The sequence below is a fragment of the Paroedura picta genome, chromosome 1, assembly GCF_049243985.1.
Source record: "Paroedura picta isolate Pp20150507F chromosome 1, Ppicta_v3.0, whole genome shotgun sequence".
NCBI lineage: Eukaryota > Metazoa > Chordata > Lepidosauria > Squamata > Gekkonidae > Paroedura > Paroedura picta.
In genome coordinates, this window is record NC_135369.1 from 141,278,787 (window position 1) to 141,301,142 (window position 22,356).

The 22,356-nt window shown below is 42.4% G+C and overlaps 1 protein-coding gene across 6 annotated transcripts in view; it reads right to left on the minus strand.

Moving 5' to 3' along the window:
* The window catches only part of MYO6 (myosin VI), a 139,652-nt gene that overhangs the window by 33,459 nt on the left and 83,837 nt on the right, over positions 1–22,356 (minus strand). For 5 of the 6 annotated variants that reach the window (XM_077306360.1, XM_077306353.1, XM_077306344.1 and 2 more), the window contains exons 17-25: positions 19,831–19,926; positions 18,528–18,701; positions 15,387–15,425; positions 12,118–12,211; positions 5,129–5,259; positions 4,935–5,012; positions 4,076–4,205; positions 2,620–2,710; positions 1,181–1,331 (exon numbers count right to left, since the gene is read on the minus strand). In XM_077306360.1, coding sequence (XP_077162475.1) covers positions 1,181–1,331; positions 2,620–2,710; positions 4,076–4,205; positions 4,935–5,012; positions 5,129–5,259; positions 12,118–12,211; positions 15,387–15,425; positions 18,528–18,701; positions 19,831–19,926 — 984 coding nt within the window. The remainder of the gene's footprint in view (positions 1–1,180; positions 1,332–2,619; positions 2,711–4,075; positions 4,206–4,934; positions 5,013–5,128; positions 5,260–12,117; positions 12,212–15,386; positions 15,426–18,527; positions 18,702–19,830; positions 19,927–22,356) is intronic. The other variant, XR_013225953.1, reaches the window with a different exon arrangement.

Below are 22,356 nucleotides of genomic sequence, written 5' to 3' on the forward strand. Positions count from 1 at the left end.
GCTATTTTCGGTTCTGTACCACAGATAAGGGATGTTTGATCCTACAAGCAGATTTTATACAACTTCACACCACAGCTTGAAAAATCAATTAGTGATTTTTCATGCATCAAAAGAAAGATTAAACACAGATGAAAAGCAGCTGTAGTAGGAGGTACAAAACCACTAACTTCATCAGTAGGGGCGGGCTGAGTCTCTCTGCATTTTTTTACAAGCTAGTCCGACATATCCAACTCGTCAACCCTAAATGCTAATAGAGCCTCCCATTATACCATGATATGCTATGAAGTTATACTCCTACTGGCAAAAGCGTACTATGGTGTGAAAGAAAGCTTCTTCATTCTGAGCAGTACAGCTTATTCCTACATGAAGACGCTTCTGCTTCAAAGATTGGCATCTGTAACAGCAAATAAACTTGTGATCCTGTGGAAATGTGGAGAATACAAGGGGAACAGCACCCTGGGCAAAAGACTGGCGGGGCAGAACACAACCACCTCCACTTTCTAGCATTTCAGGGGGGAAAGATGTGCTTGGAAGCATGAGAGTAATTTCTGCAGAATAGCTAGATGTTCACCTTTTCTGTATAAGGTTTTCAGTGGGGTTTAGAGTAGGGTTGGGCACTTTGGCGTCTGAAGCAGCCGTTCACGCCTGAAGCATCCAGCACCACAGTGCAGGGGAGGGGAGGCGCAGGGAGGTGTGGGGAGGTGCAGGCACCAGCATGCCGGCAGGCACACCTCCCACCCCACGCCGCGAGCTGCTTCAGGTATGAACGGCCACTTCAGAAGCCAAAGCACCCAACCCTAGGTGCAGTAAAACCCCCCATGACCCTTCCCTCCCATGGCTAGAAAACCCGAATGAATTAGCAAAAAAAGACCAGACTTATGCAAGAAGAAAATACGCAAAAAGTAAGAGGAAGAAGACATTTTAAAAATGTATTACACATGTAAATATGCTTAATTTTCCGGCAGATCCAGGTTTTCCTGGTGCAAAAGTTAAGTCATCCAGGATGCAGAATTCTTATTGTTCTTGCATGGAAAACAAAACAGCTCTGTTCATGTTCAGTTTCATTTTTTACAGCATAATGAATTGATTTTAAAGCTCAGGATGAAATCTGCCAGCAACAACATGCCCCTTCTGTGAAGCATTAAGTGATATCTAAAATTATTCCTGCTGCATGTCTCACCTTAATCTTGGTCATCAAGGCATCAATAGACATTTCAAGATCCTTGATCTGCTGGTTCACCTCCGCTTTCCCCTCTTTCAGAGCACTGACTACTTCATTGAATCTATCAAGCCTCTTCTTTAGTGTGCGGACCTTGATTAGGCCATCGATGCTGAAAAAGAAACATTCAAGCAGTAGGCCGCATGTGTAGACTGAAATTCAATACTGCCCACCAAAACTACTGGAGTCACAAAAGAAACACAGGAAGGGTAACAGAGAAGAAAGAGAACAGAGGTATGCAAGCCCCCATGTAACCCAACTGGCCCTTGCACACCTTGTGCTGCTTTGTAATTCAGAAAGCGGCTGTTAATGGAAAAGAACAGTGAGACAAGAAATGGGGTTGAGGTGGTTTGTAAGTTACCACAAGTGAGAAAGACAAGCCTGGGGGGGTGGGGGGGGAATCACACTTTGCTTATCAGTGCTTGGCCCTAATATTTCAGCTGGTTTGACAGCAAGCACTCAAGTTCTACAGGAGGGATGGGAAGGCTTGAAAAACAACTGGAAATTCAAAGTGTGCATCATGAAGATTTTTCATTAGCTGCTCTAATCTACAGCATTAAATAAAATCTACTGGATATAGAAGAAGAGTTGGTTCTTATATGCCTCCTTTCTCTACCCGAAGGGGTTTCAAAGCAGCTTACAATCGCCTTCCCTTTCCTCTCCCCACAACAGACACCCTGTGAGGTAGGTGAGGCTGAGAGAGCCCTGATATCACTACTCGGTCAGAACAGCTTTATCAGTGCCATGGCGAGCCCAAGGTCACCCAGCTGGTATAGTTGCATTACTGCCTACAAAATCTTTAGTATTTAAATATCACTGTGATGTATATAATGTTTTCAGTGTTAAAGCTGAACTCACTATGTTAATACAATAAGACTGTTTTTGTCCAAAGAATATGACAAAATGTCAGAATTTATGACAAAATTTACATTTTCTATTTCTCACTCTTTGACAGCAAAATGTGCTAAGGCAGTACAAGGTAAAGCAGTTTGAAAACCTCTCCCTAGTATTGTTCAGAGTTTTTCTTGTAGAAACATAAACCGTTTATACTTCTAAATTACACATTTTTATACACTAAATTATGTAAATTATGCATTGTACTTTGCTGAAGCAGTAAACCAAGTTTAGGTATGATAAAGTATTGCATAACTTTCAATTTTGTTCAAATTTCTGATGTTTTTTTCATTAAAAGGGAAAAAGATGTCTACCAAAAAAAGCAGTAAAGAAACACTAACACCATAAAGAGGAAAATCCTAGAAGCTACTCTTGCACAGCATTAAAGAAGCATCCGTATCACCAACACTTTACATGCCTTGAGGGAGATTATGTATAAAGTATTCAAAACTGAGATGCAAGCAACAACACAGAGCTTTGGAGCATGGTGGCCGGTTTTGTCTTACCGTGGTTTATGCTTCCTCTTGCATAGCCACATGCGAATCATCTTTTGTATTTTAATGCAGGCACCAGCTCTGTACTTTATTTTGTTTTTCACTGCAAAATACAAGCATTAAATGCAGGCATCTTCTAAAATGGAAAGACACCATACTTCTCTGGACAGAGGATGTCTTTTTTTTAAAGCGAGGGGAAGCTAATATAAGTAAATGGCAAACAACTGCTTTTTAGAAACCTATCAACATAGGGTTTTACCTGAACTAATCACATCACTGTCTTAACCTTATCTGTTATTAAGACAAAGTGGTTGTCAACAGTTCTTTTGAGAGTGGACTGGCAAACCGGAAAAGATTTACCTGAAGTAAGCCCTACCATCCTGCACAGAACTCAAACAAGAAGAGACTTGCTATATTCAAGCTAGCAGTCCATCTAATTTAGTGTTCTATTTAGGGCCAAGGCACAGCCCATAAGTACCTGTGGAGCATGCAAACAGACGTAGAAGCCACAACAGAAAAGCAGCTGCTGGGACAGAAATACACTGTCTCAGGATTTGTTGGTTCCATTTAGCCTCACTGTCTAGCAGTAGTTGAGAGGCTAATTCTATACATTTGTCTAAGTCTTTTACGTAAAAAGACACCTAAACTAGATGCTATCACCTTGTTTTGTAGAAGAAAGAGAGTTCCATAGTAGGGATGGGCACAAACCTGAAAATTCCCAGAAGTACCAAAGTGAACCACCTGGGTTTAGTCCATTTGGCTTTCCCCATTTAAAAACAGTGGCAGCAGCGATGGGGTTGGGGGTGGGGATGGGGCATCAAAATAGCTGCTGGACATTTCAGGAATCTATTTTGCTTCTTCCGGCTTTCTAGCTAAATAGATCCCAGAAATTGCTTTTAGAGTGCACATCTGGCTGCTGTGAGGCCAAAAAGGTTGCCAGGCATTTAAAAACTAAATTTGCTTCCCTGTTTGGAAGGGGGAAGTGAAATAGAGCATTTAAATGGTCCAAACCCTGAACCTAACTGGACAAAAGGAAATGTTTGGAAATGTCCAGGAAATGTTTGGGGGAGGTTCTCCCTCTAAACCTGATTTTGGAAGGGAGCACAAGCCAGCCAAATTACTGCTTGATTTAATATTGTGTACCAGTTTGTGTCCATCCCTACTCATCAGATCTTAGAAGCTAAGCAGGTGTGGCCTTCGCTAATCTTTGGACCTCCAAGGAATACCAGGATTGCAATATAAAGGCAAGCAAAGGCAAGCCACCTGGTCTCTTGCCTTAGAAACCTTATGGGGTCTTCATAAGTCATCTGTGAATTGACAACAACAATAAAATAGAATGGTAGCTTGAAACTATTACTGGGCTGTTTCACTGTATAAGCTAGAGTATTAGCATTCCAAGTAAAGATCCTTATGACTAGGCAGCTTTCAAAACTTGTTTGGGCTTCTGATACAGCATTTGTATACATACGTTTGATAACAGAGAGAGAACACCACTGAACCTTCTTCCAACGACTGCAAATGAGCCAGTGATTGACTCGTTTAATCAACTCAGCGAGATGATCTGGATCAGACTTCATGATTTGATCAAATTCTGCAAACTGAAAGAGGACACCATTACATCATATAAGGGAATGTTGGAGGATGCAGGTCTCCAGGGTAACCAGAACACTGTGACCAGGCCAATGGGGACAGCAATTGCACAACTATACCCGAGCCATTTTAAAAGGGCTGGTTTGGGCCTGGAAAGCCCTTCACAGCTAAAGCCCTGTATAGCTGGAGGAATGACTCTTCCTGTGTGCGTTTTCTCCAGCATTCCTTCCCACAACATCTTCTTGTTGAGATAGTCTGTCAAAGGGCCCAGCATTGAGCCTGACTTAATGGACAGATGTACACTTGAAGTTAGGAATAGGGCTTATTCACGTAGCCACAGCCTTAAAGGTTATATCTTAAGAAAGTCCAACAACTAATCTCCTTGCTGGATCTTAGAAAAAGACATAAAGCCTATTTGGTTGCTAAGGCTTTGGGAGTGAAGGTAGTATTCATGAATGTGGAGTTTTAACCAACATTCTGTTTCTACAATGTTTCTCTTTATATATTATAAAGGAAGGATAAGGATTAAAACAAACCTGCTATAAACTACCAAGCATACCGAACGTGAGAGATGGACTTTAAAACAATAAATCGAACAGGAAAACGGCCATGTCGGTAGTTATATCTGAAGAATGGGGGTGGGGAATCAAAATTGTCCTTTATTTTCATGTTACCTTGCAGCAAAAACTATTTCATTTTATGTTCATAATCTTTTCTTGGATAATAATGCTGCTTACCTTGCCAGGCCTAAAAAACACTTTGGTTAATCCAAATTTGTAATCATTTTCATTTAAACCGAGAGCTTTGAAGAGAGCCTGAGGCAAAAGAGAAAAAAAAACAATTTGTCAAAGATATCTCTGGAAAGAGCAGAGCTATTCATTATGGAGAAGAAAGCCAAAGGCAGCATATTGAGCATTCTGGAAAGTAATACCTTGCAGAAGAGTCTGGGGTCCAATCGGGTCAATTTTGCAGGCATGTATTTCTTATACATATTATACAACTCATGGAATGAAGCTCGTGATGGGAAACCACCTTGCATCAAGTCCAAAACAGACACCATGCCTACAGGAACAGACAGATAAAGGAATTAAGGAGGACACAGCTGTCACTCTATACAAGAACCTAATGCCTGTAGGAGCCTGATCCAGAAGCTGTTAAACCAGGGCAACTGTCAACAGAAACTGGTAATCTTGAATAAACTGTTTAGCTGCCTTGGATTTCAGTCTTCACATACTTGCCCAATCTTTTAAAAAATAATCACAAAATAGACCATGCATCCAATGATTAAATTCAAACCTTATCTAAATTTCCTATACAACAGAAACCAATACCTAGGAGGTTTCATACCTGCAAAATTGTATTCACAATTTGAGGAAGACAGAGAATCCCATTTGTAGGAGTAGATCCATCTTCTTTAATTAAAGGATATCTTGCCTAGAGACCAACATTGTTCTTGGAATCCCTGGATTCTCTGAGCAAGGGCCAGTTTGGCCTCTTTGTATTCTTATATGCATCAACTAACTATTTTCAGATCAAACACTCTTTTCCAGTACCTAAAGCCCTATCTGGTCCACTTCTGTCTCCACACACCCCCATCAAGTCATCAGTGCCTATATTCAGAGTATACGTTCAAAATATTTACCACTGTGCATGTGCGGCAACAAAACAGAAAACAGGGTTGCAACCTGTAACCGTTGTTCATTGAGTATCTTCTGTGTAGGAGCACATGGGGACTGCACCTGAACAGGCCTGGTTTGGAGAGGTTCTTTCGCAGCTAAGGGTACTGTGTGCCAATCAAACTCTTAGCTCCACCCTTGGAGCATGTGTTCCTGCATGGCAGCGTCCTTACTCTCAGTCGTTCTAATGTCACTGAAGCCAAGAAGGCATGCAGTGGTGCTGGATGGAGGGTATGTGTTCCTTCACAGAAGATATTTGATGAAAAACAGTTACAGGTAACAACCCTGTTTTCATTGTCAATCTTCCGTGCATTTCACACATGGGGATTCTAGCAAGCCAGACACTAGAAGGTGGGTATATGCCTTTACTTGAATAATGGATGTAGCACTGCTTTTCCCACTTGTGTCTCTGGTCTGGCAAGGACATTCAATGCATAGTGATGAACAAACATCTCTGATGAAGACCATGTTGCAGCTCTGCAGATTTCCATCAAGGGCACTTCATCCAGGAATGCTGTAGAAGATGCCACTGCTGTAGTGGAATAATCTTCAATGGGCATTCCTTCCTGGCTGCAGTAAAGCACCTTCTGATTGGGGATACTATCTACCTAGATTGAGAGGATGCTCTCCCCCCTCTACTAGGGCCAGCAAGAATAGAGAGCTTTCTTTTCTAAAGTCCACTGTCCTCTTTGTGTAAAATAAAAGTGCCCTTCTTACATCAAATGTGTCTAAGCATCTCGCCTGATGGAAAAACACAGGTAAGATTTCCTGGTACAGATGAAACTTGGATAAAACTTTAGGAACAAAGGATAATCTCGTATGCAACATGACCCTTTCCTGGAAGAACTTTAAAAGGGGGGAGTGATCTGCCCTTAATGCAGAGACTAAACCCTACCAGCAGAAATAATGGCTGTCTTGAATGGTAGCGCTGTTGAACATAGCCAAGCGTGACAACGAAGAACTACTGTACTCACCATGGCTCGCAACGCAGTGTCAACTGAGTGTTTGCTGGCTTTAAACTATTGTTTAGATAAGCGAGCTGCCCCAGCCTAGAAGACTTTGGCCAAAGACCTCTTGTCCTCAAGGAAGAGTTCTATAAAGGGAACCATCCACTCACACAGAAAGAGCTGATATCTAGTCATAACAGTCTGATAATTTGCAATCTTAAATTCAAGTGCTGCTGAAGAGTAAAGCTTCCTACCTAAACCGTCTAACTTTCTGCCCTTAATATTGATGGAAGAAGCATGATAGCCTTGTGTCCCTTTAGGGAGTGGAAGGAGGCAGGTGGGTATAAAGGAAATTGAAAGGTTTTTTCTGAACATTACAGAAATGTTCAGGTTTCTTGGAAGCAGGCTGGATTGAGGCTGGTGTTTGCCAAAGGTCTACACTTAATTCCTCAATTCCTTCCAAAACAAGAAAATCAGAGGAGAGATTACTCAAGATCTTGTCTTTAGTCTTGTGCTCAATAGTGGCAATCTCTATCACAAGAGATTGGGCCATCCTCACCATCTATTCACTTTAGATTCTCAGATCCTCTGTAGGGGATACAGAAGCTTAATCTCCACATCTTTCATCTGGGCTTAGATGAAACTCACTGATCCAACTGAGGTTGAGACACATTGGGTCTGAACAACCCTGGATCTGATCATGGAAAACTTGCCTGTGAATAGTAATCAAAACCTCAATACACAGATGCAGGGTCCTCCCACAAATTCAAGCAACTGTGCTGCCTTGTGTATGGCTGAGATAACAAATGCATAGGGGGTATCATTAGCGTTCCAATTCAAACTGTGGAGCCTGCTGATGAGAAGGGATTTTCATTTCGAGCTCCCCTTCTGACACTGAGATCTCCAGAGATCTTAGAAGTGGAGATGAAACCAAAGGTCTCTCTACAAATTGTTGAGTCAGTTCTAAGGTGATACTCAAAAGCAATGAGTGAGTAGAAGGCTTGTGCTTGTCTTTCTTCAATTTTGCCTTCTACAAAGGTGGCTCAGATGAGGCTCTCCTCACAAGGAGACTTTGAATCCGGGCAGATCCATGTAGAAGAAGAGTTGGTTCTTATATGCCACGTTTCTCTACCAGAAGGAGTCTCAAAGTGGCTTACAATTGCCTTCTCTTTCCTCTCCCCACAAGAGACACCCAGTGAGGTAGGTGAGGCTCAGAGAGTCCTGATATTACTGCTCTGTCAGAACAGCTATCTCAGTGCTGTGGTGAGCCCAAGGTCACCCAGCTGGCTGCATGTGGCGGAGCACAGAATCAAACCTGGCTCACCGAATTAGAAGTCAGTACTTCTAACCGCTACACCAAGCTGGCTTAATGTGTAGATATTAAATCCAGGGGCAGGTTCAAATGGGTTGAATCTAACACCTTCTCCATTGAGGCTTTCAAGGAAACCAGCTTAGACAGGGGTTCCAACCCCTGCAAGGCTTTCTCCCACAAAGCTGCCCATAGGTGACAAAGCCCGATATCCCTAGCCTTAAGGGAAAACTTTTGGCAGAGCTTGCAATTGGGAACTGAGTGTTCCTCATCCACACAGAACAGATAGAGGTTGTATTTGTCCGTCTGTGTCATTTTCACACCACAATTGGCATATTTTTTTAAATAAGGCTTTCTGAGCCATAATAGCTGGAAAATATTCCTCACTGCACTAATCCAAAGCATGAACTACAGAAAAGATAACCAACTGCTTTGGCAGCAAAAGAGAAACTGAGGGTGACAATGCTGCCACAGGGGAGCATGTGCTTCAAGGGTGGGGCCAAGAGTTGATTGGCATGCAGTACCCTCTAGAGCAGGGGTAGTCAAACTGCGGCCCTCCAGATGTCCATGGACTACAATTCCCAAGAGCCCCCTGCCAGAGAATGCTGGTAGGGGGCTCCTGGGAATTGTAGTCCATGGACATCTGGAGGGCCGCAGTTTGACTACCCCTGCTCTAGAGGCTTAGCTACAAAAGAACCTCTCCGGAGAAGGCCTGCTCATGTGCAGTCCCCATGTGTGAACTGCACAGAAGACTGGTGATGAAGGGCCCTCATCCCTGTTTAAGGGGATGGAACACCTTCCCTTTGGACAAAGGTTAAAGAGTTTAGGGCTCTTCAGCTTAGGGAAATGAGGACTGAGGGGTAACATGATAAAAGTTTATAAAATTATGCATGGGATAGAGAAGGTAGAGGAAGAAGTACTTTCTCAAAATACAAGAATTCTTGGGTAGTCAATGAAATTAATGAGCAGTAAAGCCTAGGACAGATCAAAGGAAGTACTTCTTTACCTAAAGCAGGCTTTTTCAACCCGGGTTTCTTGATGGCCCTGGAAGGGTGTCCCAAATGGATAGGAATTATTTTTAATATATTTTTGAATTTGTTAAACATTTATTGGGTGATATGACCATATATGGTCATGTTGACCTCCCCCCCCCAAAAAAAGATGCCTAATGATGGGCCTAGAAAGGCTGGGAAGGGGCCCCAACTGGATATGCGTGCAACTATGTTTCCCAACCATATTCTGCATGATTATGCCACTTCCGGGGTTTCTTGAACCCAGAAGAATGTTTCGGGGGTTTCTCAATGGTAAAAAAGTTGAGAAAGGCTGACCTAAAGAGTAATTATTGCATGGAATATACTGCTACCAGAAGTAGTGGTCGCTACAAAAATAGATAGTTTCCAGAGGGGATTGGACTGGATAAATATGTGTAACAGAGGTCCATCAGTGGCTATTAGCCACAAGGTATAGACAAAACTCTATGTCTGGAACAGTGCTTGTTGCCTAGGTGGGTTTCTGGGGTTACCTTCTTTAAAATCTACATGTGCTTGTTTCTCAACCAAAAGACAGAAAGAGTAGCTCACAAAAACAACATGCTGGCTCATGAAATAAAGAGCTTCATTATTCCCCCTCCCCCATCTTTTGCAGCCTCACAATACTGCCAAGAACTATCAGACTTCAGATTATCTGCCAAAAAATGGTATCAATAGAGCCCTAATTAAAGCAAAGTTGTTAGGTGGTTGTGACTGACTTGCTAAATTAAATGTAATATGCAGCTTGACATGACAAGCAATAAGGAGATTGCCAAGAGGAACCAGATGCTTAAAGCGTCACGGCCTCAAATGTGCTGAAAACGAGCAGGCACATGAGAGAAGCCAAGATGGCAGATGACAAAACTAATAAGTGGAAATAGGGTTCACTTCAAGGAAAATTAAATGGTTTTGATACCTAGACCAAACCAGCATAATGTTCTAATGTTGCTGATGTCCAACCTGCACTTCTTCTGATTCACACAAGTCTGCTTATTCATGCCAGACATTTTTAACCTGCATTATGTGTAAGATGGTACTGAGGGGCCAGTGATAACATTTTACTGATTTTGCTTGAGATAGGAGCCCCTTGCACATGCGCAGTGTACAATAAGAGAGAGACTCCAATCGGACTGATAATGCACACCTAATTCCATTTTGAGCTATTATGAAATGGTAAGACTGGCTCTGTACCGCGTTATAGCAATCATTCGCAACACTGTGTGGACCAAAATTGCTTTAGCACAGGAGTACCAGATAATGTTAAAATGTATGAAGAACTTGTAAAATATATGGTAACAACTGCTAGGGTCCTTTACGCATCAAGATGGAAAAGAAGACTCCTCACCAGACACTATGGCCTGGCTAAACAAACTGACAGATTTTTGCTCTGTAATTTTTAGAGGATGTGAAAAACAGGATATGAACTTCAAAATCTGTGTTCTATGAAATGTTTAGGGTTGGTCCATAAGCAGTAACTATAGTGTATAATTATAAGTAGTATCCTTTTCTGATTTTTTTCTGTATAAATATAGATATATATATATATTAAAATTGCTATACTTATTTATGTATTTTTCACATTTATATACCGCCCTCCCCGAAGGGTCAGGGCGGTTTGCATGGAACTGAAGAAACTATACAGGAAACATTACATATAACTAATTATAATATTAATATTATTAACTGATAGCAAAGTAACTGTATAATATTATTAAACAATAATAATACAACAGGTCCAGGAACCTTGGTGGATTTCTGGGAGGAGAGAGTGAAAGGGGGGTAGGGGCCCTGCTGATGTTGTTGGCTGATTGTACCTGGCCTCAGCCGAGTGCCTGGTGGAGGAGCTCCCTTTTGCAGGCCCTGCGGAACTGCTTTAGCTCCGTCAGGGGCCTGATCTCCTCTGGGAGCTCATTCCACCAGCTGGGGGCCAGAACAGAGAAGGCTCTGGCCCTGGTCGAGGCCAGGCAGACTTCTTTAGGCAGACTTCTTCTATAGCGAGTTATAGCACAATATGTTCCTGGCAGCCCGGCCTCAACCAAATGCCTGGTGGTTCTGTTTCACAGGTGATTTTATGGTAGCATTTTATGGTTCTGCTCAGAGCCTACAGCTGGCATCATACCTTGCACCTGCTCTCCCCAAAAACTTGCAGAGCCAGAATTTGCAGCTCTGCCACAGAAACCGCCATCGTGTGTGCCTGCTCCCCTGAAACTCACAAAGCCAGAGTTGTGGCTCTGCCACAGACACCAACTGCCGCCATTGCGCATGTCCATTCCCCCCACCTCTTGCAAACACCAGCTCTGCGAGTTTCAGGTGGGGGAAGTGGGCACATGCAATGGCAGCAAATGGCATCTATGGCAAAAAGCCAGTAACACTGTTCTGCAAGTTTTTTTTTGGGGGGGGGGGATTTCCCTGCTTTATTAAGCTCCTAAACCAGGGGAATGCCAAAGCGGGGGTTCCCCTGGCCCTGGCAGGGGCCTGGCATCCGTAGGATGGTGGGCGGGAAAACGGCTCTACAGGTAAACAAGCTTTTCGTGACAGAAATCTCTCTCCATATTCTATAACAAGCTGGCACCTTGTTATTATTGTAAGTAAGATTAATTACATGTTACCAACAGTGCAGTAATTAAAACAGAATCTGTAATGTTTGTAATGCTTGGAAAGGCAATGGAATGATTTCAAAAGAGCTCTGATGGGAATGGCATGTTTTTTTCTTTCTAATAAGATATTACAGTATTCTAAGCCTGTGTTCAGAAGCTTATGTTTGTTTCATTTTTATTGCAGCCATCAATTCTGAAGAACACAGAATGCCAGTCCTCTTTTTCTTCTTTACATTTAAGTATTAAAAACCACTTAGAGGCGTCTAATTAAGGAACTCTAGACTAAAAACCAACTCTGTGAGTGTATTTCTCAAAAGACACAATAGCAATGGCATTAGAGTTTATTCAGACCAATTAAATTACCTGAACACTGGAGTTGGGACAGAATTTGGGCACCTTCAAAATGATGGCTCGTCATCTTTAGATTAGGCTTGATGCAGCGAATAAAGCTAGATCCCTATTGGAAAGACAGCAGGTTAGCAACATGAGAAGAATGCCTGTTAATCCACGAAGAGTAAACAATAATAGATTTTGAAGCTTCAGCTGTACTGACTCCATAGGCATCCTGACAACTGATCTTGAGGTTTAAGCGGTCTATTGAAACCCTCAAGTTATTATTTCAACTTCAGCAATACTAGTACTTCAAAGAGGCAGTAAAGCATGACTGCTATTGTGCTCCTGAATCACATATAATTTTCCTCCCCTATTATGATCACCTTCCTCACAAGACAGAAAGAAACCTTGAAAGAGATTTTCTTCCTTTTTGCACTACATGGAAGCTGAGAGCCTCCAAAGAGGGCATAATCATACACAACCAGTTATTGGAGAACTAATTTGGTAGTTCAGCCATTTTCCCCTCCCAGAGCTTCTTTCCCATTATATCACCAGGTGGTTTTCCTCAAGGCTGTCGCAATAGATCTCTTTTTTATAACAAAAGAATAGAAGAGACCCAAATACAGGACAAGACACAGGAAAGACCTGTAAATGCAATATCACTTCTTACTCTCCTCTGAATAAGCCATTTTTAAACTCTGCCTGGTATATCATATATCTATAGCTGGCAGAACAAACTGAAGACATGAAATGACTATCGATGAAGGCTAAAGCAGAAAGTGCCAAAACAGAATTACTACTGAACATCAAGAAGAAAAATGTAATGACGACTGAGGGATTACACAACTTTAAGGGTGACAGTAAAGAAACTGAATCCAAGATTTTTCCATTCCTTGTCTCTATCATCAATCTAAAGGAAGACTGCAACCAAGAAATCAGAAGGAGACTGAGACAGGGAAGGGCAGTCATGAAGGAGCTAGAAAATATCCTTAAGGGTAAGGATGTCTCTCCAGTGACCAAGATCAAGTTAAGTCATGACATTGTAACCCTATTACTATGAATCAGTGTGAAAGTTGAATTATAAAGAAAGCCGACAAGAAGAAAGTAGGTTCCTTTGAAATGTAGTACAACAAAGAGACAAATAACTCGGTTCTAGATCAAATCAAGCCTGACTTCTCCCTGGAAGTTAAAATGAGTAAGTTGAGGCTATCGTACTTTGCTCACATTATTATGAGAAGGCAAATCACTGGAAAAGACAATAATGCCAAGAAAAGTTGAAGGCAGCAGGCAAAGAGGAAGACTCAACATGAGATCGGTTGACTCAAGCAAGGAAGGTGTGACCCTCAGTTATCAATACCCGAGCAAGGGAATTTTAGAGGTCATTCACACAGAAGCAACTTGATGACATTTAATACACACTGAAAACATTGAACCAGGACCTCGGCTTGCAGATCATTTTATCTAAACATCAAGATCAAGTACACACCCAATATGATGTTCCTACAAACCTCAGGGAAACATAATCTTTGCAGAAAGTTCCCCAAAAGAAAAAAAATATTGCACTATCTCAGGTGCCATTTTGGAGAAAGGAGGAAAAACCACCCATGGTTTTTTGATCCAGGCAGCCAGGAGAGAAGACGTTGGAGCACACCCTGCCAAGGGAACCAGACAGGTGGGATGGGCTGGGAGCAGACACCATCCTACTACCAAATATATGACAGGGGCAGAGACACTCCAAGTGGGTGGGAGACTGGGAGATTTGAATCTGCTCCCTTCCCCTACAGCAGTTGCCACAGCATCCATGTGAGCCAAGTGGGCAATGGCAGAACTAAAGTTGGGCACACTGACTAGCTGACACTTGGGTAGGTGAAAATAATTGGATTCCCCTCCCAGGCAGGCAGGGTGAAAGTGGAAAACACTGGAGCTACCACCGCTCCTGCACAAAGCAGGCATGGATGGAAGGAGGGCAAGCTGGAGCTTCTGGAATCACCCTCCCTGTGTGAGCCAAGTAATCACTGGTACCAGTGCTACAAGCAGGCAAACTGCTGTGTGAGAGGAAGCAGGGGAAAGGATGGAATCCCCCTCCCATGATTTTGGTACATGTATATTGTTTATTATTGCCTTGACATGGCGCACTACTGTTAAAAAGAAAGGAGATTCCCCTAAGGAATATTCAGCAAGCCTCTTTACATGGGAAAAGTCTCCCTCGATCATGGCCAAAAACCTCTTAATAAATCACCACTGATGAAATAAACAAACTTTTATTTTTGCATTTGCCACTTCAAAAACCCTCTATTTCCCCATCCCAGCCTTCTGTGATGTAAGCTGCTATATGCAGTGTCTGACTCTAAAGAAGAAAAAAATATACGTGACCAATTTCCCCAGGAGTCGGGATCAAGCTGCCGGTAGAAGGTAGATGTCATCAAAGCAAGACAGGATGTGGCCACCTATCTCAAGAATCCAGGGGGAAACATTAAAAAAACCTACTAAAAACTAGCAGTCATTTATCAAAAGTACCTTTAATAAAAAGCATGAAGTTTGTCAAGTTTGGATTTAAAGTCTTTCAGGAATTCCTCAGCTGATTTACAGTGATGCAGAAGTTAGTCATTTAGAACATTTCAGTCAACTGAGGTCAACTACAACTTATAATGATGTCCCTGGCCTATATCCGAATAACAGATTGCTTAGGAGCATAATTCTGGCCACCTCTGGCTCTACGGAGCCACCATAGAAGGTAATACAGAACTTGGAAATGAAACATTGTACAAAGATACATACTTAAGCTGCTGTTACATATGACAGGTTTTAAAGATGCTATGGACCCTTCTGTTGTTGCTTGGTGACACAATGAAGCTGGGAGAAGAATATCCATTGAAGTGGGGGCAAGACCATGCAGCATTCTGTTCCCATGCTCCTATACAGCCTCAAAGCATGAAAGGAAGGAGGGTGTGTCCCAGTATTTACAAGACATATATGTTTGAAAGGCATGTAGGAAGGCAGGAAGTTAGGCAAGCCTCTACTGCTTGGCTTCTAGAATGGGGGTGATTTTGCAGCCCCCAACACCCCACCTCCAAACTCCTTCACTTTTTAATGTTTTTTAGTGAATAATTTTTCAGCCCTGCTCTAGGTCAACGTGGCCCCTGTAAGTTTTTACTGCATCAAATTGCCTCTTGGACAAATGTCACTTTAAGTATTCATCTACATTAAGATTTAGTGTGGAGCCCAAAATATGAACAAAAGGGAGTCTGGCACACAGCAACTGAAATTGTCTCTATGCACACATTTTGCAATTTACTTACAGTACTGCGAAGCTTTTCCAGCAGCAGGTTTAGCTGAGTCTGCAAAAGCAAAAGCATCGGCATCAATAGGGAGATTTCCCACCTTAACATACATACACACACAGCAGAATGCACAACTGACCGCAAGAACCGCTTCATGCTAGCTCTTCATGAGCACAAGCCGTCGCTCAAATAGAAATGTTCAGCCAAACATGCACAGAGGTCCCGACAGAGTGTCCTTCACAGAACCGCCGCATTGGCACCAACAGCCTCACTTACTACACTCTTGGCTGAACAGAGTTAGCAACACAAGCAGAAACCGACTGAACATTAGTGAACAGACACTGAAGGTGAAACAAGCAGGTATCACAAGGGACAGGCTTGTGGAAAGTTATTTCCCAATCAGGACAAAGTTTATCACAGACAGTACTGTAGGAGGGGGTTGCATGGTGGGTGGGGGTTATATGTAGAAACCTGGGATGTACCCACATGTCAGAGAAGGCTAAGTCACAACTGAAATCTAAGGAGTCCCCAGCAGTGAGCACAGTGTATACAGAGAACATAAAACAGGGTCTTAGATACAATATATTTGGGATACTCTACTTAGAAAGGCCTGCAGGCTTTAGGAGGCTAGTGAAACATGCACATTTAGTTCATCACTGAAACTAAGAGACTGATTCTACATTTCCTGTGTCTCAAGGGGTTTTTTAAATTGCATTATGGAGGAATTATACTAAATGGATTTAATTTTAATAACTGCTTATTTTTTTAATTGTCGTAAATTTTGAACACTGTTTACCTCTGATGCAATTAACATCTGTTGTCTATGCAGGGGTGGCATTCACACATAGTCCCCCCCTCCCCCCACACACACACCTGCAGTCTGAAGTACTACAATCCGGGAACTATTTTTGCTTCAGCCAGTTAGATCCAAGACCTCCTGCTCTGGGAGAGTTTCTGCATGCACAAGGGATTCTCCAGTGTCCATTCCATGGGACAGTTCCACCTGCACAAGTTCATTGCTTGCATTTTTCTTGACTTCAGCTCACTTACTGTCACAATGGTATGAATCCAACAATGCCATTCTTTGAACTGCACAAATGTGAGTAGCAACTGCGGTCAATTGCCCTGTGTTCTTACTGTCTGCTTCGTTGTTCCTGAGGGCCCAACTGAGACCATTTATGCACTGGGAACTTCATTGTCCCAGCTCCCGTGCAGGAGCACAAATCGGGGGCAGATGAGGTGCACAGGGCCAAATGCTCCCCCATGTGGGTGCAGGAAGAGGTGGGGCAACCTGCCATGACTAAACCTCCAGCCTATAGCCTGGCATGAAACCTCCAGTGCATAAACGGTCTGAGTGAGCAACAGCATTTTAGAGGATAAGTGGGTTGGAGCAGAACTGGAGAGCAGGAAAGTCCCGCTCTGCAAAGTGTGTGGATGGCTGGATACAAACCAAGACTAGCAGGCTCAGGGCCAAAGATGGGTCTGTTGTTTTTTTCCATGGAGGGGGGTATTCTGATGATAAAGCATAACTAGTTTACAATCAATAACTGCAGCACTCAGGGAGCTATTTGCCAGCAATTACTCAGCAGGAAAGCATATAGGAGGCGTCACTAGAGTGCCTATGGATTTCTGGATTGGAAGCAGTAAGCCTACAACTCCCCCACCTAGCTCCCCCATCATTTACAACTCAGAATATATTTCAAATATTTGGAAAAGCAATCCCTAAAGCAGATGCTGCACTCTTACAAGATAATGACAGGATGTCATCATGTTTGCTTAGTGTGAACCATTTTTCACCTTCATATCTACTAGTTAACTATCAGGGGATTTACCGGGGGGATGAAGCTGACTGGCATTACATTTTTTGCACAAAAATTCAAATATGCCTATAAACTTGAATCCCACCTAGATTTCTGTGGGTAAAGGGAATAATTCTCCCACTCTCCAGCAGTGGGAATAAGTGGGGATGATTCTCCCATTCCCCAGCAGACTTGTACAATTCTTTATGTACAACAGTCACCATTCAGCAAATAAACATAATGTTCCAAACTAAACAAGAATCTGCAAATCTAGTTACTACATCAGGGCTGGAGAGGACCTCAGGCTCTAAACCAAATTTCACTGTTCAGTTTCATTATGCACCCTTCTTTCCAAATGCTCCTTTTTTGCATGCCTAATAAGTTGTCCCATTGGAAATTCTCTGGGCAGACTTATTCCTGGTCAATATATGGATTAATGAGGAAAAATCAGTACAGAACTCCAAAAGCTGCTGTAAGTATGGACACAATTCTCTAGTGTTATGTGAAGCAAAAGTGATGTGCTAGAAATGAGCGAACTGGCTGAAATTACAGCAGTTTGACAAATAAGCAGTCCACAAATGCAATACATTTACCTGCAGCCCTCGGTTTTACCTTTACCTGCTTTTCCTCTCAACTTCCCTATAGCTCCCTCCAGCCATCCTGAGCTGGTATAAGCCAACTAAAATAAGAACTGATGAATGGGGAAAGGAAGCAGAAAAGAGAGAAGGCTTAACATACAGAAGGTACAGAGGTTAGATGTACAGCAAAGACCAAAGGGAAAAAAAGCATCAAATACTACTGCTCAGGAAAGAGAGGAATGGATTGCCCTGAGAATAATTTTTCTCCAACGGATTAGATTCCTGTGTTAGAGCAACTTCTAATACTTTATATTCATGGAAGGGGAGAGGAAATGTATAAAATTAGGCTGGTGGGAGAGGAAGAAAAGAAAAGGCTTTTTCTTCCTCTCTCATAATACTAAGACTTGGAGCTCCCAATGGAGTTGATGGGCACTAGATTCAGGGAAGACTACAATAAGTTAATGAATGATTAACTTGTGGAAATCACAACCATGAGTTTCAATGACTTTATAAGGATTATGGAAGCAAGCCTCATATTATTCAGTTTGACCCATTCCCAGGAAAGGGGCAATAAGGCTGCAGCCTTAAATTCATCCTTGGTTATTAACCATGGATATTCTGGATCAAAGCTCACTGAATTCTGAGTAAGCAAGTTTAGATTGGTACAGATAAGAGGGCCACGCAAAACCAAATGCACATTATTTTTCCATCATTACAGTCCCATTATTACCATTTTAAATGAAAGTCAATACATCAAATTAAGGCTTTTTGCAAGTACATACCTTGAATTTGTTTCCCACGCTGATGAAACTAAGTTTTCCCGCTTTTTGTTTAGAGTCTTTGTTGTTGTTAGTGTTGGATTCAAAGAGTTGACGGATAAATTTATCTTTGGATTCACATATAAGAGATTCAAGGGACATGTGCAGAGCATCGTTGTTTTTCTCTACAAACTGAGTCTAGGGAAGATAATGACACAATTATGTATGAGAGACAGTCCATATGCGTCATTTTAGCACGTAATGACTTGCATGTGCAATTGCGGAATCACAGATCCTACAAATACGAAACCTTCATCAGTACTGTCAAGTAAGTCATTTAGCTGAAGGTGAAAGTACAGCTGTACATCCTGGTGCAAAAAGAAGTTCTAATACAAATGCTAGTCAGCTGAGTTCCAGATAATCAACTGATTGTTACAATTCAACTTAAAACAGAATCATTATGCCTGAATTATATTACGTATGCCTTGGAGCCAAAGAAAGAATTCTGCGAATGAAAGATGGGGACAAGTTTCATAGATTTCCCCCATTCTATTCCTGGGGGTTTCCTGCCCCCCAAAAACAGCTTTTCAAGGGAGTATTTTGGGCTGCAGTGGGAATGGGAAGATAGGAACCTGACAATCAATGGATGGAAGCCTTTTTGTCTGTGGGAATGACAAGCGTATGCAAGTAAAGGAGGGTAAGCAGCTGCATGCGACCTTTTAGGAGCTGTGGCTCAGTGGAAGTACATCAGGAATTTTCATGCTCTCAAGTCACCTACTAGCTTAACAATCCATAAGAAACATGGTCTGTTTGGCAACGGAACATCATTTCACTTCCTTTCCCCATCTCGTATCCATTATATTGCTAGCTCACTTATAGCCCTCAATCAGCTCCACAGGCCTTCAATGATTACAGTCATACTTTTTCTGGATTTTATGGACTGTGAAGTATTTTAATAAACATTTTTACACAATTTTATGCTAGTTAGCTGACCTGTGGGCCAGAAATTGAAAAGGTGGTATAAAACGTTTTAAATAAAATTAAATCTTGTAAGCTTCTCAGACTAATGCATTATAAACCTCAATAAGCTTGTATACATAACATAAAATTCCTTGCATTTCACACAGCTGAGCCTTCTTTATCTGCCAAACCTTGACATGGTGTCTGAAGAAGTGTGGGTGCATAAGAAAGCTCATGCCACTGGCCTCAAAATTTATCCTGCTGCTTCAGACCAACAGGACTACCTATTTGAATTGATCCTTTATTACTAAACTATTTCTAAGCAAATACAGAAAACAACACACTTAAGGAAGTCAAGTTCTCTTACCGTCTCATAGCATACGGCTCCTGCAAAATGTCTGATTATAAAGCCCTCATCATCTCGGACATTTCTGTGAACGGCCAGTTTAGACTTCCTAGGTACCTGCAATTACACACCACAAGTTCCCCCATTTTAATGTGTAATTCATAGACATATGTTAAATTGTGTAACTGATAGACACAAGTCTAAGGAGAGTGGCAATAGACAGACCGACAGACAGACAGACAAATCAAGATGGGTAATATTTTCATTTGGAACGCCTTGTTAGCAGGTCTGCATTATTTTAAATAATTAAATGTATTTAACTGGAAGAGCAATAATTTGAATATGTATTCTATTACTCTAGCAAGCCCCACCCCACGCAGGTTCCACACTGACCAGTTTTATAGGCAGTTGATTCAAGTCCACATGTGGGACCAGAATAATAGAGAGATGTGCAGAAAACATTCACTGGATTTATAAATGTATCTCCCTTCAGTTATTCCCATAAGGAACATAACATTTTGAAGAAAGTGTTAAATTGCCTAAAGTTGTCAATGATAATCACTTTTCTCCTAAAACTAGAGAGAGAATGCTAAACCATGCCCAGTAACTATACAGTAACCAAGAATTTTTACTGAAAACAAATTAGGCTTATCTTCCTTGAAAGATAAAAGACTACTACAAGGACTGCCACCAAAGCCTTGCCCCCCCCCCCAATTTTGTCTTAAACAAACATGCCAATAGCAGTTTTCCCTAAAACATGATCAGTGCCCACACCTGGGTAGAATCCTGGCAGCAACGTGCACAGTTTGCCACTTACGTAAAAGACTGTCAAAGATGTTTTCTCCACAACCAATTAGGTTGCGATCAATGCTTGTTTGCATGCATATTTAAATTCCCCTTACACAAGAAATCAGACCCAGTCTGGGGCAGACACAGGCCTGGCCTGACTCAGGCCCTCAGTTGTCCTGCAGCAAAGTAACATGGAGAAACTTGCATTCGCTTTTTTTGCCAGGATCCAAAGGTGTGTGTGTCCGAACTGGGCCATGTGTTAGGGTGAAAACTCAGTCTGTCCCCAGCCAAGCATTGCTCCCACCCTCTCCCCAGAGTGTCACTTCCATCATCTGCCCTCATAAACTTGAAACAAAAAATCCAATCACATTAAGATGCAATTCCAAAACAGCAACCCACCCACCCCCGTTTGGTCAACACCTTTCCTTCTTTCTCTTGTGTCCTGGTTTTAGTGAAATCGGGGACAGTCTACATGTGTGTATGGGGAGGAATGGCATGATAAAACAGCCCACATGTTTATCCCCTTGTTTGTATTACAAAGGTTTTATGTTATAACGCAATCACGATAACATTTAAAAAAAATTATTTCAGTCTTGAAGTCTCAAATGAGACAAAATGGTGCTGGAGGACGATTTGGAAGTTTTCTCCGATGACAATGATTGACAAGTAAAACAAATGGCGGGAAGTTTTGACTTCCTGTCCCTCTGCTATCCCACAAATCCTGGGGGCAAATGGGGGGAGAGCGGGGCAAGGGCTCCCGGTGTAGTTATTGGAAAAGATCAGGAGAGCCAGCCTGTGTGGCAAAAAACAAGGAGGCAGCATGGCATAACACCTGGGTGAGTTCTCTGGGTGGTAAACATCAGGGGCTTTCCGCACCGGGATCTTTGTAGCAAATTGGTTGCTGAATGAAAAATCGCCATTTAAAATAGTGGAATTTGTCGTTATGCATACCTGCCTTTGTAGTGGAATCCAGTTGCGTTTTGTAGCGTTTCCCACAGGCTTCCGGTCTCGGCAAAAATCGCTAGAAAGGAAGCACTATTGCCAAGCTCGTCCCGCCCCTGGCCATCAAGCAGCCAATGGGCAGCCGTTAGCATGCTCCCAAACAGCCCCTTTCCCTTTAAGAAAGTTAAAAAAAAAAAAAACAGACCCATTGCAACGAATCTGTGTTGATTCGTTGCAACGGAGAAACCCATCCAGCTGCCTGGTGTGTTTGAGCTGTCATTTCATCGTTGCCACGCTCCCCCCAAGTGAAAAAAAAAATCCCCCCCCCTCACAGGCCCGATTTTCAGCTGAATGAATGTGTACAAAATAAAGGGAAAATACATCAGCAAACGGGCTTCTCTGTTCTTTGTGCTTAGTGACTGAAGGGGAGGGACTGAAGCCGGGGAAGCCTCTAAACAGAAAGAGGCTCGCTGGTGCGTTTATCCCCGCTCGCTCGGAGAAAAAAAAATGGCGATCGCTTCGCCGGAAGATCAGAGGAGAGAGCCAGGGGGAGGGACTTTGTAGAAACCGCAACTATGTTAACGCACAGGTCTTTTTCGCTAGTGTTGCAGATTGGTTGCAGGAGTGTATCGCTTTCCGGAGGGTGAATCCACTTTTGGGGATTTCCCTGAAAGCGCTACAAGGAAGCGCTTTTTGCGGATCGGTTTCAGGTGTGTGGCAGATTGTCAACGACGTTGTGCATAACGGCAAATCAGTAGCGTTTTCAATTGGCAATGATTGTGCGATTTTGAAGGCGTGCGAAAAGCCCCTCAAAGA